The 18,268-nt window shown below is 39.3% G+C and overlaps 1 protein-coding gene across 8 annotated transcripts in view; it reads right to left on the bottom strand.

Annotated features, from left to right (window-relative positions):
- The window catches only part of ARB2A (ARB2 cotranscriptional regulator A), a 201,303-nt gene that overhangs the window by 162,062 nt on the left and 20,973 nt on the right, over positions 1 to 18,268 (bottom strand). For all 8 annotated transcript variants that reach the window (XM_083404186.1, XM_083404191.1, XM_083404189.1 and 5 more), the window contains exon 6: positions 10,924 to 11,115. In XM_083404186.1, coding sequence (XP_083260312.1) covers positions 10,924 to 11,115 — 192 coding nt within the window. The remainder of the gene's footprint in view (positions 1 to 10,923; positions 11,116 to 18,268) is intronic.

The raw sequence follows: 18,268 nt of genomic DNA, 5'->3' as shown, positions 1-18,268 counted from the left end.
TGCTCCCAATGTCAACAGAATGTGACTAAAGCAGACATTCTAATTTCATCCTTGCAGTTACAACTACAGTATTTGCTCTCATTTTTTCTTCATAATTTTAATCTTTGGTTGTGCTATTAACATCTTGTGTTCATTATTTATTTCATTGTGAGACTCTTCAAGTTCTCATTTGGGCTGGAAAGTTGGCATATAAATTTTAAAACAAAAACATTTGATAGATGGATTTACTACATAAGCTACCACGATCAAATATTTGAAATAGTACATCTTTGATCTTGCATATAAGACATGCTGCTTGGGGGGGCCCGGAGCTGTGCGACATCTCCACATTGTGCACACACGCACTGTGTTGTGCGTCCCCCGCAGTGTGCATGTGTGACACAAGCAAGCCCTGTGGTGTGCGTGCGCTGCTGCCCCAGAACGGGGGGGGGGGGCTTAATTGAAAATTTGGGGGGAGTTTTGCCCCCCCACTTGGCGCCGGTGTTGCATATTATCTCACATTGCATTGGACCAAGACTTCATCTATCAATGATGGAAAGACTCCTTCCACACATGGTAGAACTTTGCTCCAGTGGAAAGATCTCACTGGCAGAAGGGAAGCAGCTTTTTCTAGTTCCACGCCCCCCCCCCCCCCAGCACTAGATAAGTGTACTTTAGATTAGTCTTCGTCATGTTTCTCCTGATGATAAGTGTTGGAATTCAAAAGACAAACCCAATGTCTGAAAGTCAACAGATCTCACTAAAGAAAACATTTTTCTGTTTGCAATGTTTTTTTTTTTTGGTACCTTTGTCAAAGGTTTCTGAAAAAAATATGAACATGTAACAATTTGCACAATATTTAATATTACTGAATAGAACACTATTATAAGTAACAAAACTATTTCACTTCAACAGAAAAATAGATTCTTTCATGATGTGAAATTTCAAGCTGTCATCCTCTCATGCATCACCAAGATTCATTTTTAAAATTGTATTTACTGAGTTTTATACACACCTTAGGTAATTCATATATGAGCTACAATGAAACAATAACAAAATAAACCACATATGTGGGAGAGGGTATGCATTATGATGAGAAAAGCAAGAGAGAGAGGATATAAAGGGAGATCATAGCATGTTATCACATATGTTAAGGATAATTATCAATTCTTTCCTGCATTCTCTGACTGACCAAAAGTAGTTTTCTATAGAGTCCCATGTGTTGAAGGTTGAAAAGTGTTGTGATAAAGTTGCATATTCAATAAACTTGTACAATATGTGTCAGGGAACTGCCATCGGAGCGGGAGGCGGAGAGGAGGCTCCCGGACGATGGTGGAGAGGGTCCTAGTAGGAGGAGGGATAGCCCATCCGCTGGGGAAGGTAATCAGCGTAACGCCAGTGGAGAAGGGGAGGAGATGGAGGAATCAGAGAGGTGGCTCCAGGACGCTTCGCAGGAGACCAGCGGAGAGGACACTAGCACTCCGTTGCCCACACCCACCTTGCGCAGAAAACTTTTGCGCAGGCAACGGGGGAGGAGACTGGGCGTCAAACAGCTTCTATGCTGGAAGTGGTTTAAGAAACGCCCACTGACGGATTCTGCCAGTGACTGAGGCAGCCACGGAACTTGAGGCTGTCCAGACAGAAAGGGTTCAACCATGCAACCTAGCCAGGAGTAAAGGCAACTTACGCATGAGCAACCCCTAGAACCATTACAATATGGTATAAAATTTGTCTGCTTCTGGTCCTTTTCTTTCAGTTTAAATGTCAGGTTTTCCAACAAGGCCAAATTTCCTTGTACCAAAAACTCAATAAATTACGATGAGATTGTTTCTAATGTTTGGCTATTACCGTTCTGGCTGCTACAATGCAAAACATAATTAAGGCTTTCAATAAAATAATTTGCAAAAAAACCATCAAAAATAAACAATAACATTATTTGGGAGTTCACCTGTATTTTTGGTTAGCTATTTTACCAATTTCATGGAAAACTTCAATCAAGGTTCTGCAAATGATAACAGGGGTCGCTTTCTTCATTTGTACAAAATCTTTCTGTTGGCTAGCTACAGCCAACAGGAAATTTAGTTTCAAACAAGTTTCAGTGCATAGGTTTGTGCTTTTGTGGTAGCTTGGTGAAGTTATTGTAGTTAGAAGGTGGCTGCTGATCTAGTAGAATGCCATGCCTTATGATTCCATATTTGAGCCTAATTTTCACTACTGACTATGCTTTTAGGTTTAAGGCCTTGCAACATGTTCAATATCTTTGTTCAGACATCATGACTTCTTTAGTATTGTAGCTCTGCCATCCCCACCATACAACTGCAAAAACAGTTATATGCAATCATAGTTATGACATCTACTCCATTAGCCACCCTTTCCCCATATACGGTAAAAAAAATTAAGTAGAAACACTGCTTTCCTATAAGAAATGTAACCTAAACAATATATTTTTTCAAACAGGGAACACATAGCAAATTGCACTGGAAGGGTGATAATGAAAAAGCAACACCATTTATTAATTTTGTATAAGTTATATTCAACCCTAGAGATTCCTTGGAGGGAAAGAACATGTCTGAATTTCACTGCACAGTGCCACAGGCAGAAAGTGAGAGAAACTAAACAAGCACATCCTGAAGGGAGAGAAAATGCCTGCAGCAGCAAATGACCTACTACATACCTCACTGGAAATGTTTTGATGTTATAATTTGTTAATTTCAAGAAAAAAGACAATTATCAACAATTACAGTTTGTTCTCATAGAACTATTTAACTTTTTTAAAAAAAATGATCAAAAATGACATATTATTATTATTCAAAAGAATGATGAATTTTCAAAAGATTATGAAACCACATAATTTTGCACGAGAACCCCATGCCAAATTTATTCCTTGATTACTTATGGTAGGACGGTTCATGACAGGATTAAAACACTTGAATTTCTGTAATAGAACTATACTCTGCTGCTTATCAGGCAGAAGAATGTTACTGAACTATACATTTAATGGTCTGAATTAGCAAGCACTTCTCCCTGTTGAATTGCAAGGTATTTTAAATAATGACACATGCTTTTTAAAAAATCAACTTTGCTTTGGCAGTTGGATTGAATCATAAATACATTTATATGCCCCTATTAGGGCTGGCATTTGAACAGTTAAAAAGCACATCTTGGTAAACTGACTGGTAAAGTTTTGAAAGAGGTATAATAAAAGTATACTAATTACAAAATGACTATCTTCTGGATATTCTGTAGTCCAGCCTCAGAACCTTTATAAAGCATTTTGCCACATCACATAGCACACCATGGCAGATCATCATGCTATATTCTTCTTCACTTTAGCAAATGCAGAGATACTTGTGACCTGTGTAAAATTGTCACCTTTTCTTGATAAATTGTCTAATATATTGGTTTTCAACCAGTGTGCTGTGGCACCCTGGGGTGACCTGAGTGCAGGGGAGCCCCAGGGGGTCGTCCTTTCCTTAACTTGCAGCCCATATCTTCTTGCATTATATCTCTCTCTCTTTCTCTCTGAGGAACATTCCAGGGAACCAGCAGCTTTAACTTGCAGCCCATTTTCTTCCCAAAATATAACAGCAGCAAAAAAAGAAGTGGGGAAACACTTTTGCATGATTGTTTTACTTCTTAAAGGGTTTTAAATTTGTTGTTAGCCGCCCTGAGAGCGGTTTTTGAACCAGGAAGGGCGGGGTATACTTAAAAAAATAGATTTATTTATTTATTTATTATTAAAATATTTTCCCCACAACAACAACAAATCCTCCCCAGCTTCAATAACTAACAGTTCCTTAGATTTACACAAAGGGCTTGAAAAACAGCAAAGTAGCATAATGGTATGTGTGCCTGGATGTGTGTGCTCTATAAATAGGGATTTAAAAGTAACCCTGAAAATGAGCAGTGTCTTCTCTGTTTCTCTCTCCAATCCCCAACATCCTTCCCCTCTATTTCTTTTTACCTCCCCCCCGGCAACCCCCCCTTTTCCGTAACAGTCACCCAGCTTTATGGGAAGAGAACCATGTATCACCTGTGCTGTGTGTTTCTCGCTTTCCCCACAATAACAAAATATTTCTGCTTCTGATCTTGATCTTGTTTTGCCCTCTCCATTCCCCACACATGTGCACACTAATTTCGGGAAAGGCAGGCTGGGGCGTCAGCTCGGCCCTGCAGAGCAGAGGCGTCACTTGGGTTCCTGTCAACACATGCTCTCCCACATACACACACCCCCAAAATGGTGCCAAAAAGGGGTGGGGGAGATGGAGTGGGGGCAGAATGGGAAAATCCCCACTTATGCGCATACTGTAACAGAACCCCAGTGTAAGTGGCTTCCATTACAGGGGAGCCACAGAAAGAATGTGGTTGGTCATGGGAGCCGTGCTCTCAAAACGGTTGAAAACCACTAGTCTAATACCAAGGGCTTAGCATCTTTTAGCAGAGCGCAGTGATCAACTGGGTATATACCGGTAAGCGGTGAGATGATCTTTCAGGTATTCTGGTCCCAAGCTGTACAGTATAGGACTTCATACACCCCAAAACTGTCACTCTGAAATTAGCCCATTAGCAATATCCTGCTCCAGTAAGCAGTCAATCTGCTGTACTTTGCACTAGCTGCAGCTTCTAGACCAACTTCAAAGGCAGCCCCACAAAGAGAAACTGTGGTAATCCAGTCTGGAGAATGGAAATATCAATGAAAAATGGAAGGGAATTAAGAGTGTGTGGCAATTGTAAGAGAAATTCTAAATTCATAACTGTGTAAGTATTTTAAAAGTATACAAAATAAAGCTCAACTCTTTCTGAACCATTTGAAAGCACCACAAAAGAGGAACAATCAGTGTTTTATTTATTAAATATTTAGCTTACAGATTCACCTAAGCCATATATGGGTTACTATCCCAAACTACAGTCAAGATTTCATTTTTCTTTACATTTCCTTAAAGTGGAAATATTAAATAAATAATTAATGAAGGTTAGGACTCTTTCATACTAAACCAATTCATACATTATTTATCAGTATTTAGTATTTCCCACACACTGTTTGGAGGCATTTAAATAACCTCCTGAATTTGAAAACCGCAAGCTTCATACCATATGCAGAAGTATGTAAATCTTTTATTTTAAACATGCTACTAGATATTTCAAAAATAATATATGAAAACAGCCTAAATTTGGCTTCTTATTTTCCCTGACTCCAAGCCCTTGCCTTCAACTGCTACAGATTCCATTTGACCTTTATCCGCATGGGTATGTTAAATGTAGATATGTAAAACTGACTAAATGTTAGTGAAAAATTAATTTTTATTTATTCTATATATTTTCTTTAGTTGAATGCTGCTGTATATACAGGAAGAGGAAAGAGGTGGGTTTACTGGCCATAGGAAGAACCATGAGTTGTGACAGTAATTTTATTGTTAAAAAGAAGATACACAGATTTCTGCAGCTAAAAGACAGTAAAAACAGATTAATTCTTAAGAGCTACATTAAATTTAAACTCAAGTTAAAGGTTAAGAAACAAAAGAAATGTAAAGACCTTCCCTGTCTCTAATCTTTTTATTCTTAACCAATACCACTCAAGAATCTTCAACTAATTATTATGTTTTATTGACGGCATCTTTCCCTGGGGAGGTTATTTAAAAAGTTTAACCCCTGAGCAAGTCATGGCTTCTCCTCCCTTTGAAAGTGTCAAGTGCATTGATTATAACTGCAGGAAGTGTTACCTTCTACCCAGAGATTCTCACCCTGCACAATCTTAAACACTGTATCCCTCCCAAAACAGCTTTGATTCAGCAATCCAGGCCTCTTCAGCTGATATTAAAGGCAGAAGCACCACAGAAAAGGGATCAGCAGTTAAAATGAAATACAAAGCGGGGGAGGGACACAGATCTTGGATATGGTAGCACAAAGCTGGAGAAAAGCAGATTTGAAAAAGACATCAGAGTGACTAAAAAAGAACAATATGACAGAAATTAAACATGATTTTTATGCATGGCTTCGAAGCATTTAAACTCATCTCAACCGCCATTGAAATTCTGATCATACCCAAACCCCAAGGCTTTTGACATACTTTCATAAATCCACACCTCCTCTCTCTCTTGTCTAATCTCCAGAGTCACTGTGAGGTATCCCACAAGTTAAAGTGGTAAAAATGCTGAATTCTAATATCCATATGAACCCACAGAAAATACCACTTAATTGTCAAAATGAAAAACAGACACAAGAAACATAAAATACTGTAAATATTCACTAGGTGGCATTTTCCAATGCTTAATGGTTAACAGAAAAATGCACCTTTCAAAATACATATATATCTAGCAAGATTTAATAGGAATTTCTCTAGCTTAATGGTGAAAGTTGCAACAAAATAATGCTGCAGATATTATATGACCATAATAATGATTTATCAGGACACAAAGAAAATACCACCATACATTTAATTCATTTTGTGATCTTCAGAATTAAAATTATTAGAACGCTATTAGAATTCAGAAGTAAACAGCCACTGAGATGAGGTTTATACACAACTACGCATGAATCATAGAAACAGTGCCCAAACTTCCACAAAGTAATTGGATTTTCAGAACTGCAAGTGGGTTTATTCCAATTCAGTCATGACAGGGCCAGAAGGTAATGATACATCTGCCATGATGCAACAAGCAGACCTGTCTTCTGTCAAGAGTTGAAATCATAAAGGAATAAGCTGTCGTTAACAACCTCTCTCCAAACACTAGAGCTGTCATCTCATTGTTTTCCTTTGCTGGCATGGGGGCTAGGGTGGGCTTATATAGCCTGTCATTCAATATTACTCCAAGCATTTAACCTTCCCTCTCAATTTTCTTTAAGCAATCTTTGACTGAACTTAGACAAATTTATGACTAATTACCTACTTATAAAGTTTCTGTATAAAATTCATTTGGATATAAATCCATTCAATCGGAATTTAACAGGCACTATGTATTGCGAATAAATATATAACTACCACACATTTTTAAAAAGGAAATAAAACATATACAGTGGTACCTTGGTTTATGAACTTAATCCGTTTCAGAAGTCTGTTCTTAAACCAAAGCGTTCTTAAACCAAGGCATGCTTTCCCATAGCAGCGGGGGACTCTATTTATAAATGGAGCACACTCAACAAGAAGTGAAACATGTTCTTATTCCAAGGCAAAGTTCACAAACTAAGACAGCTATTTCCAGGTTTGCAGCGTTCTTAATCCAAGTTGTTCGTAAACTAAGCTGTTCTTAAACAAAGGTACCACTGTATGTCTCAGTATTTCCTATTTTTGTATATGTATGTTTGGGATAAGGAAGAACTTTTTTTTTTACATTCAGTATCTTATTAAACATATTTTCAAAACTGTTATCATGACCAACTTAATCATATAAAACTTAACGACAAAAATCCAGAGTGTTTCAGGCGGGCACAAGAGCTAGCATACGCAAGTAAGTATTTTTTACTTTTTATCTTACCTCTCACTTCTAAAAGTCCCCTCAGTTAAAACAACAGCAACAACCCATACAGCACTAGGAAATTAAGAGACATACTAATAGAGAAGCATGGGCACAAAACCTTATTGGATAGGGAACTAATTGTGCAGTTCTTGGATTTGGATTCTCAGCCAAAGTGTGAAAATACATGCTAAATGCTTGCTGCAACAAATAAGATATACAATGTCTCAGGACGTCAACTGCATGAGGCATATTTTATTGCATTGGGGACAATATGGTAAAGCTAGGGAACTACTGATTAAGCCACTATTGGCAAATCGGCCGGGTCAATCTGAAGCCTATTATATCAAATATCTTCTGGACAATAAATCCAATGATATCACAATGGCCGTGGCAAAGTTTCTCTCAGTAGTGATACAAATCAAAGATCAACATACCCATGACTAAACAAATAAAGCTCGGTCTTCCTTCCCTAGGGGGTTGTCTGTATTTTATTCTGAATCCATGTTATGGGTCGTTGGACCACAATAAAGATTATTATTAAATAAGATATACCTCTTCAAGAATCCACCAGAACGACCAATCCCTGGCTCTGAAGCCAAATGTACTTCAAACCTATGAGGCTTTCTCAGAGCAGGGAAGTTTTCACAAGCCCTTCCCAAATCTATGGACCCGAATCAGATACTGAAATGAATACTTCTACCATATGTACATGAAATGCATGTACATATGCAGAATTAAGAGCTTTTATTTGCATGTATCCAATCTAGAGATGGATCTAGTACCCCACCAGAGAGTGTATATTGGAGATTTGCAGAAGAACAGGAATAATTTTACTTCACGTGGTGAGACTGTTAAACACTTTTTGGATGAGAATGAGAAACAGTGCTGAAACGAGTATTCTTGGCATAGAAATGGAAGCAGGAAGAACTACCGATGAAAGAGGAATGGCAGATGAAACTGATGGACTACACAGAATTGGATAAGATGACAGGGAGAATTCGAAACCAGCGGGACCAGAAATTCTTGAAAGCTTGGAGTAAATATATGAGTTATCTGAAAGACAATTGTAACCAACTGACTATGCTTGTAGGACTACAATACGTTTTGTAAGGAGAACTGTATGAAATATTGCAGAAAAGATTTATGAGAATGGATTTTAAGTTATGGATTATTAAAAGTAATAGTTAGGATAACAAATGTAAGATTAAGAGATGAGGTTTGAAAATCATTAGACATTGTTGATGGAAGTCTCAGGCTAAAATAGCCAAAATGTTGTATAAGATGAGATGAGATGAGATGTTTGGAAAATATATGTAAAAACTAATAAAAATGCATATTTTTAAAAAAGAGAGAAACAGTGCTGAAACAATTCTCCCCATTTCTGCACTTTTAAAATTTCCTGATCCAGCAATAAGACCCTTACCCAGCTGAATAAAGCATAGACCTTAAATGGCTAGCCTATGACCCTCCGGGTGTTGTTGAACTCCAACTCCCATTAGCCCCAGCCAGCATGGCCAATGGTTAGGTATTGGGAATTGTAGTCCAACAACACCTGGAGGGCACCATGTTGGCTGCCCCGAAATTAGAATGATGAAGAAGTTTGAATTTTATCTAAAGCAGACCTTTAGTATTTGTTACTTTGAGGGGAAAATGGCAGAACTCTGAAACCTTCATTTTCAACCCCACTGAAGTTGTTTAGGTTCAGCACACAATAATACAAATTACCCTAACAATGATTCTCTTTTAAAACAGTTTCTGTAAAAATGAAAATTGGCCTACATCCCCCCCCCCCCCGGTTCAAGGCTTTGAACCATATTTGAAGGCACGCTTCACCCAAAACAGTATAGCCTAGAAAAAGATGTGTAATTTATAAATTTACAAAACTTATTTTCTCATGGTTTATCATAAGCAGAAGCATCAGAAAGTCTTAAAATGAAGACATTCACCGCTTAACCGCTGAATGAAAAACACAGCTTAAATCCTACCTGAGTGCACTTTTTCGTTGCAAAATTTATTCAGTAGTTCTACAGTATGATCTAATTTGTCATCACCTGCACAACTGTCACTCACTTTACCATTTACAGTTTTCTTTCCAAACTAAAGCACCCAGGACCCACCCCCAGCCCCCCAAAAAATCCCAAGGAAAACAACTGAGCATTACAAATTGTGTGTGTGGGGGGGGGGGTTTAAAATCCCAGTGTTAATGTAGCAGATCACATCCCAAGTACAGACCAAGCCAAACCTTAAGATCTTTCAAGGATCTCATGCTAGTCATTCTATGACCAGCAGACTGTCACTTGGTGACAACACAGAAATGAGCTCTCTCAGTGGTAGCACTCACCCTTTGGAATGCCTTTCAACAGGTGGTTCAGGAGGTGGAGATAGTAACCAGTTATAAATGCTACTTAAAGATTTCCTGGACTGTGATTTCTAATTCTTAAACTATTTTTTTCTTTTTGAGCACTGCTCAGTTTTACATATTTTTGTTCTGTGTTTAATCAACTTTTAAAAAATTGTTATATTTTTATATGAAATTTTATTAATTTTTCCTAATAATGTTTTATATAAAGCACTTAAGAAATTTATTTTCATATTAAGCATTTTATACATTTTATAAATAAATAAATGGGATAGAAATGAGTAAATAAATCCTATGTGGTTTTTTAAACCAAAAAATGAACAGAAGCAGGTACACACCTGCTGACACACCATGGACAGCTTTATTTTGGGATATTTTATCACCCAACAAGACACATTATAATTCTGCTTGGAGCTGAAAAGGCTACTGTAAAACTGTCTGTGTCAGTTTCTTAGTTTCGATTTAAAAATTAATGTATTGGGTAAAATGTTTCCAATGTGTTTTTTCTCCTGACATAACCCACATGACTTTCTTTGGGACATTACTACTGCTGCAAGATACACTGGAAGACAGTTGGGGGGGGGGGAGATTACCTATGTCACGCTCCCTTTTTTTGTTTTCATGGGAGTATTCCTCTGTGGGTGTGTTAAAAGCTCGAACAGCATTGTGAAACACTGGAGCGTGTTTTGTGTTAAGAATCTGACTTAGTCCAACTAATTTTAATAGGTCCATTTGTATGCTTCATAGAACATCTCTTTCTGTAAGGGTACAAGTTCAAATGCCTTCTAGGATCAACTTCCTGTAATAATAGACAGAACAATTTGTGCTTCAGATGGAGATAAGGAAAACTTCAAGCTGATGAAATTCAACTGAAAACATCAGTAGTTTTAAAAAGATTTTTGGATTGATTTATCTTCTCCAAAGACCACACGGCAGTTCCTATAACAGTATTCAATGTAAGTAAACAACAACTGTTTCCTCAAATAAAAGAATTATTATGCAAAAGTTTTAGAAATCTAAAGAAAATTGGCAGTTATATACAAGTTTAAGAAAATAAAATCTCACAATATTGTGAAAAATTGTTGAGTATAAAAAACAAACATATTTCAAAAGGCCAAATACATATCCTACCTCAATAGCTCTTTTAATGTATGGAATCTGAGTGCCACTGTCCAGATCTTCATTTATAATAAGCCGTCTTGCCCACTGTCCTGCTCGAACAACACCGCTGCCGTGAATTAAAACCATCAGTTTGTCTGGATTTGTCATTGCATCCTCACTCATAAAGATAAAACTCCGGGGTTCACCTTCCATGGCATCTACCTAAAATGAAAACAATGTGTTTATTAGCAGCTTATTGAATTATATAGCTTACATCAATAAATCTATTCAGACTATCCAACAGCTGCAACTAGCAATTCAATGCTTAGTTAGACCTGGAGTCTGGAAAATAAGTTGCCTACTGTCCTCAGTATTCATTACAGGTAGGTAGCCATGTTGGTCTGTCATAGTCGAGAGAAAATAAAATAAAAATCCTTCCGGTAGCACCTTAAAGGTAAAGGTAAAGGTACCCCTGCCCGTACGGGCCAGTCTTGCCAGACTCTAGGGTTGTGCGCTCATCTCACTCTATAGGCCGGGAGCCAGCGCTGTCCGCAGACACTTCCGGGTTACGTGGCCAGCGTGACAAGCTGCATCTGGCGAGCCAGCACAGCACACGGAACGCCGTTTACCTTCCCACTAGTAAGCGGTCCCTATTTATCTACTTGCACCCAGAGGTGCTTTCGAACTGCTAGGTTGGCAGGCGCTGGGACCGAACAACGGGAGTGCACCCCGCCACGGGGATTCGAACCGCCGACCATGTGATCGGCAAGTCCTAGGCACTGAGGTTTTACCCACAGCGCCACCCGCGTCCCTCGGTAGCACCTTAGAGACCAACTAAGTTTGTTATTGGTATGAGCTTTGGTGAGCATGCACACTTCTTCAGATACACCAGTATTCATTGTTAGCAGATCCACTCACAAAGGTGTTAATGCATACTGGCAGAGCAAAACCTACAGGTGGGATTCACCTAATGAGTTCTATCAGTGGAAGCCATGAATAAAGACTTCTGATGGTACAATGGTGCTTTCTCCCCTCTCCTCCCCACAAATCCCTAAAGTGGGTTGAGGGGGGCCAGGAGACCCCCAAAACACACACAGTGGATATGGGTGTTTCTGTCTGGCCAGCTGAAATGCTTGTACAGATGGAACGTTCATCATAGTACAACACTGATTACCATCCTAAGTGCTCAAATCGTAATCACTCCCAGTAAGTTTTCTTCTTTGTATGTTTAAAAAAATTACGTATGCATCCTCGGCTTCCAGAAAAGGAGTACAGAGTGATATTTTTAATCCGACAACAGCCTGTGAGGTAGGTTAGATGATGACTTGTCCAAGGTTGACAAACAGTGACAAACAGAGCAGTTCGTAGTTGAGAAGGGACTACAAACTAAAAGTCGCTTTGTGCTAACTATACCAAAGAACTAACAATTAAATTCAAAATGCCGCAGAAGTCACAAACGCAGTTCCACCAGCAGTACAGAATGTCACAACTGCCTCACATACGATGGGCAGCCTATCTGCATAAAGTTGATAAGGTCATACCTGGGTATTACCCTGCCCACTTCTGGCAGTAATCTGTCCACACCATCACAGATCTGCTTAAAAAATACAGTCTGAATGGGTAATCACAACAGTGTTTATTACTCTAGTGGACAATCCCTGCTTGGAGATCAGTAATTGCACCCCATTGGTCCTGTTAACCTTATCTGTAGCCCTTGCTAGTTTATCATGAGGTGTTGGCGACTCAACTATAGAATTGCTCAAGTGGCTCCACTTGTTTATGTCAGGAAGGTCACAGATGCTGATCTGTCATCTTCACTCTCTCATGGAGTTTTGTAGGATTATATCTTTTATTCCCTCCTTTGAAACCTCTAGGCAAGATTACATGCAATAAGCCCTATTTTTTAAAAAAAAAATCTTGCCCAGATCCTACCATTTGAAGACTGGATATGTGTGAGCCAACTGAAACTCCGGTCTTGTAACTTAGGGTTGATCAGAACATACATTAGCATACATGGGTTATAGCGTCCGGCTACCCAGTTGCACCCCTATCTGGGCAGGGATAGCTTAACTTCTGTCATCTATGCTCTTATAACCTCTACTGGAAACTTCAGTCGTTGCAGAATTCAGCATCCAGGTTGCCTACCAGGGCAAGATGGTTTGAGCATATAATGCCAATCCTGGCCTGACTGCACTGGCTGCCAGTTTCTGGGACCAATTCAAACTGCTGATATTGACCTATAAAGCCTTAACTGGCTCAGGCCACAATACCTCAAGGACCGCCTTTCCTCATATGAACCAACTCAGACCTGTGATCATCAACTGAGGCCCTTCTTCGTGTGCCTCCTCCATGAGATGGCAGGAGGGCAGCAACGTGAGAATGGACCTTTTCTGTGGTGGCTCCTCACTTGTGGAATGTTAGCCTCAGGGAGGCCCGCCAGGTGCCTTTGTTACAAATATGTAGGTGCCAGGCAAAAACGTGCCTCTTCTCTCTGGGCCTCTGGCTAATTATACAATCTACAGTCTTTTAATCTGTGTGTAGTGGGGTTATTGTTATTGTTTGCTACTATGATATGTGTTTTTGTTGGCATCACCCTCTCCTGTGATGCACATAATGAGCGGATGACTTGCCCACAGGCACCAATGAACTTCACAAGTAAGTGTGGATTTTGACTCCTGCTCTCCTGACTCTGCCCACCATATCACACTCTCTCAGTGTGACGTATAAGCCCATTAAACAACCATATATTTGCTACATAACATGCACCATAATTCATCATTTCCAGATGTGTGTGTGTGTGTGTGTGTGTGTGTACTCACTGGAGCCTTAGTTCCTACATTGCTAAGAATATCTCATTAATGCTAATGGGCATTAAAGCACCAGCACCTCCAAAACAGCTCAAGCAATCAATGCAAAATGCTAGCACTGGGCAAAATGCTCATATTTAAAGCATTGTTAAGAATGGATTACAGTACTGAATAGGTTATTTGCTTGAAGCAATAATAATAATAATAATAATAATAATAATAATAATAATAATGCACTACTGTTGTCCAAATAAGTGTTCAGAAGTACACAAGTATCTAGTGTCCAGCATGGGGACTTGTTAGACCCACAGTTATTATCTGGGCCAGTCTGGCCAAATGAGAAACTCCAGTTTCAATTATGTATACTACATTCTACATGGAATTGCCCTTCAAGACAGTCCAGAAACTTCAGCTGTCCAGAATGAAGTCGGCAGAATTCTGTCAGGGGGTAGATCATAGCACATTACCCTGATCATTTACCAACATGGGTAACTGGCAATTTATTTTCAGGCTCAGCTCAATAGGTTGTCTTGGGGCTGGGATGTCTTCAGATCTCCTTCTCCAATAAGAATCTGCCTTGGAACTCCATTTCACTACAGAGGTTTTCGGAGTTCCCTTTTCAAGCTACATCAAGAGTGTATGATATCGCTCTGGGAGGCAAGGGGTGGTGGTGGTGGTTTCCCAACTGTAGTGCTCAGATTATGGAAAGGTTTGCCTAGGAAGATTTGCTTGGTGCCTGGCACTGCCTGACTTTTTGACAGACACCTTTATTTGAGTGAGCCTTCTTCTGACTTGCCTTCATTGATGTTTTAACTGCTTTTTAATGTTTCATTGTTTGTTTATATTTATCATTTCATAGTTTCTATCTGTCCTTGTTTCACTGTGAGCTGCACTGAATATAATGTGCTGTAGAGAGGCAATTTAGAAATTATTTAAATAAATCAATAAGCTGTGAACAGGGTATGATGGGAAGGCAGCGGCATTTTCAACATGTCAAACTATAGTGAGAATACAGCGGATGAAGAATCCTGATCCTGAGGCAGAAGTTCCCATTGGGCCAAGATAAGGACTGTTTGAGCGGACTGGTGACAGTTCACAGAAGAAATATGAGGAAATGCTGTTCTTCTGATGGTGATCAAAAACATCAGGGTCCCAGTGCCAGCAAACAAAGAAGAAAAAGGGGCTCACGCTGCTATGAAGTAAAGTAATGGCCTTTCCATACCTCTTAACACTTGTAGGGAAGAGTTTCCCTACAAACAGCCTGCAGGACTGGTTACCTATGTGTGAGACCATATATACAGCATCAATTCATAACTGGGTACATAGCTCCAACTTGGAAAGGTCTTCCAAGTACACCTAAGGGCATGGGCAGAATGAAGCCCCTAAAAACTTGCTTATATTATGTGTTGCCTTTGTCCCATTACAGTGGTACCTCGGGTTACATACGCTTCAGGTTACAGACTCCACTAACTCAGAAATAGTGCTTCAGGTTAAGAACTTTGCTTCAGGATGAGAACAGAAATCGTGCTCCGGCGGCGCAGCAGCAGCAGCAGGAGACCCCATTAGCTAAAGTGGTGCTTCAGGTTAAGAACAGTTTCAGGTTAAGTACGGACCTCCAGAACGAATTAAGTACTTAACCTGAGGTACCACTGTATTTCCAATATACAGTACTACAGCTTTAGGTAGACCATGGTGTATGTAACGATCAGCTTTATCTGCAAAATTTCCCTGGGCTTTTAAAATACATCTGTGAAGTTTTCCCCCTTTGGTCACTTCTCCTGGGGATTGTTCTCAGAACATCAGCCAGTGTTTTTCATTGTAGATGCATGGGGAATTTAGTTCTGGTTACTTCTCACAGCAGGCTACTGAATGCTTGTGTGTAAAAAATCCAGACTATGATCTGTCAAGGCAATTGATGAGAGAAAGATACTACAAAGTCAGATAAATATAATGTAAGACTAAACTTTCAGCAAATGTAGCTCAACTGATTTAGAAACCATGTCTACCATTGATCTGAGACATTAAATTATCTTGTGTTTCAGTTCATACGATCCAAATTATTTGCAAAAAAATAAGGTAAATTAGAGTGTGAATTCCCTGAACTGCAAGTGTTAATATTGCTCTTTATTCCATCTTCAATTCAAAGTGTGGTTTGGTTGTTAGAAACAAACACATATTTCTCATCCAAGAGTAGCACTCAGACCAATCTCTTATTCATACTTATAAAGGTAAAGGGCCCCTGACAGTTAAGTCCAGTCGCAGACGACTCTGGGGTTGTGGTGCTCATCTCACTTTACTGGCCGAGGGAGCCGGCGTACAGCTTCCAGGTCATGTGGCTAGCATGACTAAGCCGCTTCTGGCAAACCAGAGCAGTGCATGGAAACGCCGTTTACCTTCCCGCCGGAGCGGTACCTATTTATCTACTTGCACTGCGTGCTTTTGAACTGAAAGGTTGGCAGGAGCAGGGACTGAGCAACGGGAGCTCACCCCGTTGCGGGGATTCGAACCGCTGGCCTTCTGATTGGCAAGCCCTAGGCTCTGTGCTTTAACCCCATGCGCCACCCGCGTCCCCATTCACACGTATATTGCAGCTGATTTAGGTTTTGGTAATGGACGATTTGGTTAGTTTGTTTAGAAATGCCATTTGTTTGTCAGTTTGTTTAATTTCATTTATATCTCAGCCTTTTCTCCAAGGAGCTCAAGGCAGGGTACATAGTTCTTGCCTTATTATGAGCAAATTTTACTCTCTTTTTCTCAATAACTACTGCTACAGAACCATTTCCAATATTCTTGGGAGCATGGGCAAGAGGAAAACAAAGCTATGCATTATAAAATACTCAGTTTACATATCTAAATATGGACTAGCCATCATATGTTTACCATTCACATTTGGAATCAACCTTTACCAGCTTAATCTTAATTGCATTTGGAAACATTTCTTCAAGCCGATTTGTCTTCAAACTGCTGTAATTCATTAAATGAAGCTTTCACTAAAGGATACACATAAAAAGGTCACACCAGTGTCCAATCACACTTTATTGACAAGTCAACCTAGTATACCATTTATTTCTCATCACACTGAAAATGTACAAAGCAATTTGTATCTTGACAATTCACTGTTTATATCTGCTTCCACTTTTCCAAAAGATTACATAATTACATTTATGGTCTAGGATTTTTTTATTATTATATCAATCTATGTTAGTACTGCTCTTCGTATATAAAGCTTCCAGGAGTATTAATTCATCTTAATGCATACTGACTTTTTATTGGAGAGGACTACTTTCCTACTTTGCACTCTTATTTTTACTAATTGGACATTCCTTATTACATACTTCCAAAGAAGCCTCCAGTAAAAACACAAGATCCTCGAACAATAAAATAGCATAAAACAACTCAGCTGCAGCCAATATAGTAATTTTTAAATGACCTCACTAACCCTTAATGATTTGGTGCAATGAAAACATCTCTATGCATAAAAAAATGCAACAGGGCCAACTCTAAAACCTCTCTTTTAAAATAAGTTCCATAATGTTGGTATCACTGCAAAGGCCTTGTGCTTTGTCCCTACTGATCTTACAAGTGCAAAAAAGCATGGTTTAGAATAAAGCATTCCCTGAAGATCCTCAGGCACTAAGAGGGCTATACTGTAGAGCAGGGATGTCCAAATCAAAGAGACTGCGATCTACTCACACGATTAAAATCTGGCAGTGACCTACCCCCTTTTAAAGGGAGATATGCCCTGTTTTTTTTTTGGGGGGGGTGTCAATTCAATGTTGTTGAGCATCTTTTAGGGAGGAAATATTTGTTAATTTAGGGGTTAGGTCAAATAAATAAAATAAGGCGTTCATCAAGAGATTGCTAATGAGACCGTCAGCCTCGCTGCAAAAACTCAGACTTTAGCTCTAGCGATCAAGAGGATGGGGCAAGGGGCTGAGGCTGGATGGAGGAGCCAGCGATCTACCATGATCTACCAAAACCTCCCAGGGATCGACCTGTTGGACACCCCTGCTGTAGAGAAAACACTCAACGAATGCAGCCCCACATAAAGTGCCCACAATAGTGGGCAGACTAATGTTCTTTGCGAAGTCAAAACTACTCTGCTCTGATTACTCTTGATTGCAAGAGTATAATCAAGTAAGTATAATCCCATCTAGATTATACTAGTGGTGAAGGGCTTCTGGGAAAGGAAATGGTGGTATTAGCTGTCTAGTCTATCTATCAGCTCTCTGCTAAGAGAAGATAATTTTGCAGTGACTGCTAATAGTCAGATAGATTGTACCAATAGTCAGATAGATTGCACCAGTTGTTTATCGTTGTGCCAGAAAGTTCTTTCCAGTATCTGTTTATATTGTGTCTTGTAGCTTGTAATAAATGCCTTATTAATTCTATATTATGTAAATCCAGACTGTTGTCTTGAGGTATATTTAATAAAGCTAATTCTGGTTTGACTTCCAATTGCTGTTTTGTTAATTTTATTAATTTCTTAGAATAGCAAAACCCAGAAATGCTGGAGATGATTACCAGATGTGGGGCAGCCCCTCCAGCAACATGGTGAGCTGCCAGGA

Source organism: Podarcis tiliguerta (genome assembly GCF_965153285.1).
Source record: "Podarcis tiliguerta genome assembly, chromosome: 11".
NCBI lineage: Eukaryota > Metazoa > Chordata > Lepidosauria > Squamata > Lacertidae > Podarcis > Podarcis tiliguerta.
This window is presented reverse-complemented; position numbering and strand designations above follow the sequence as displayed.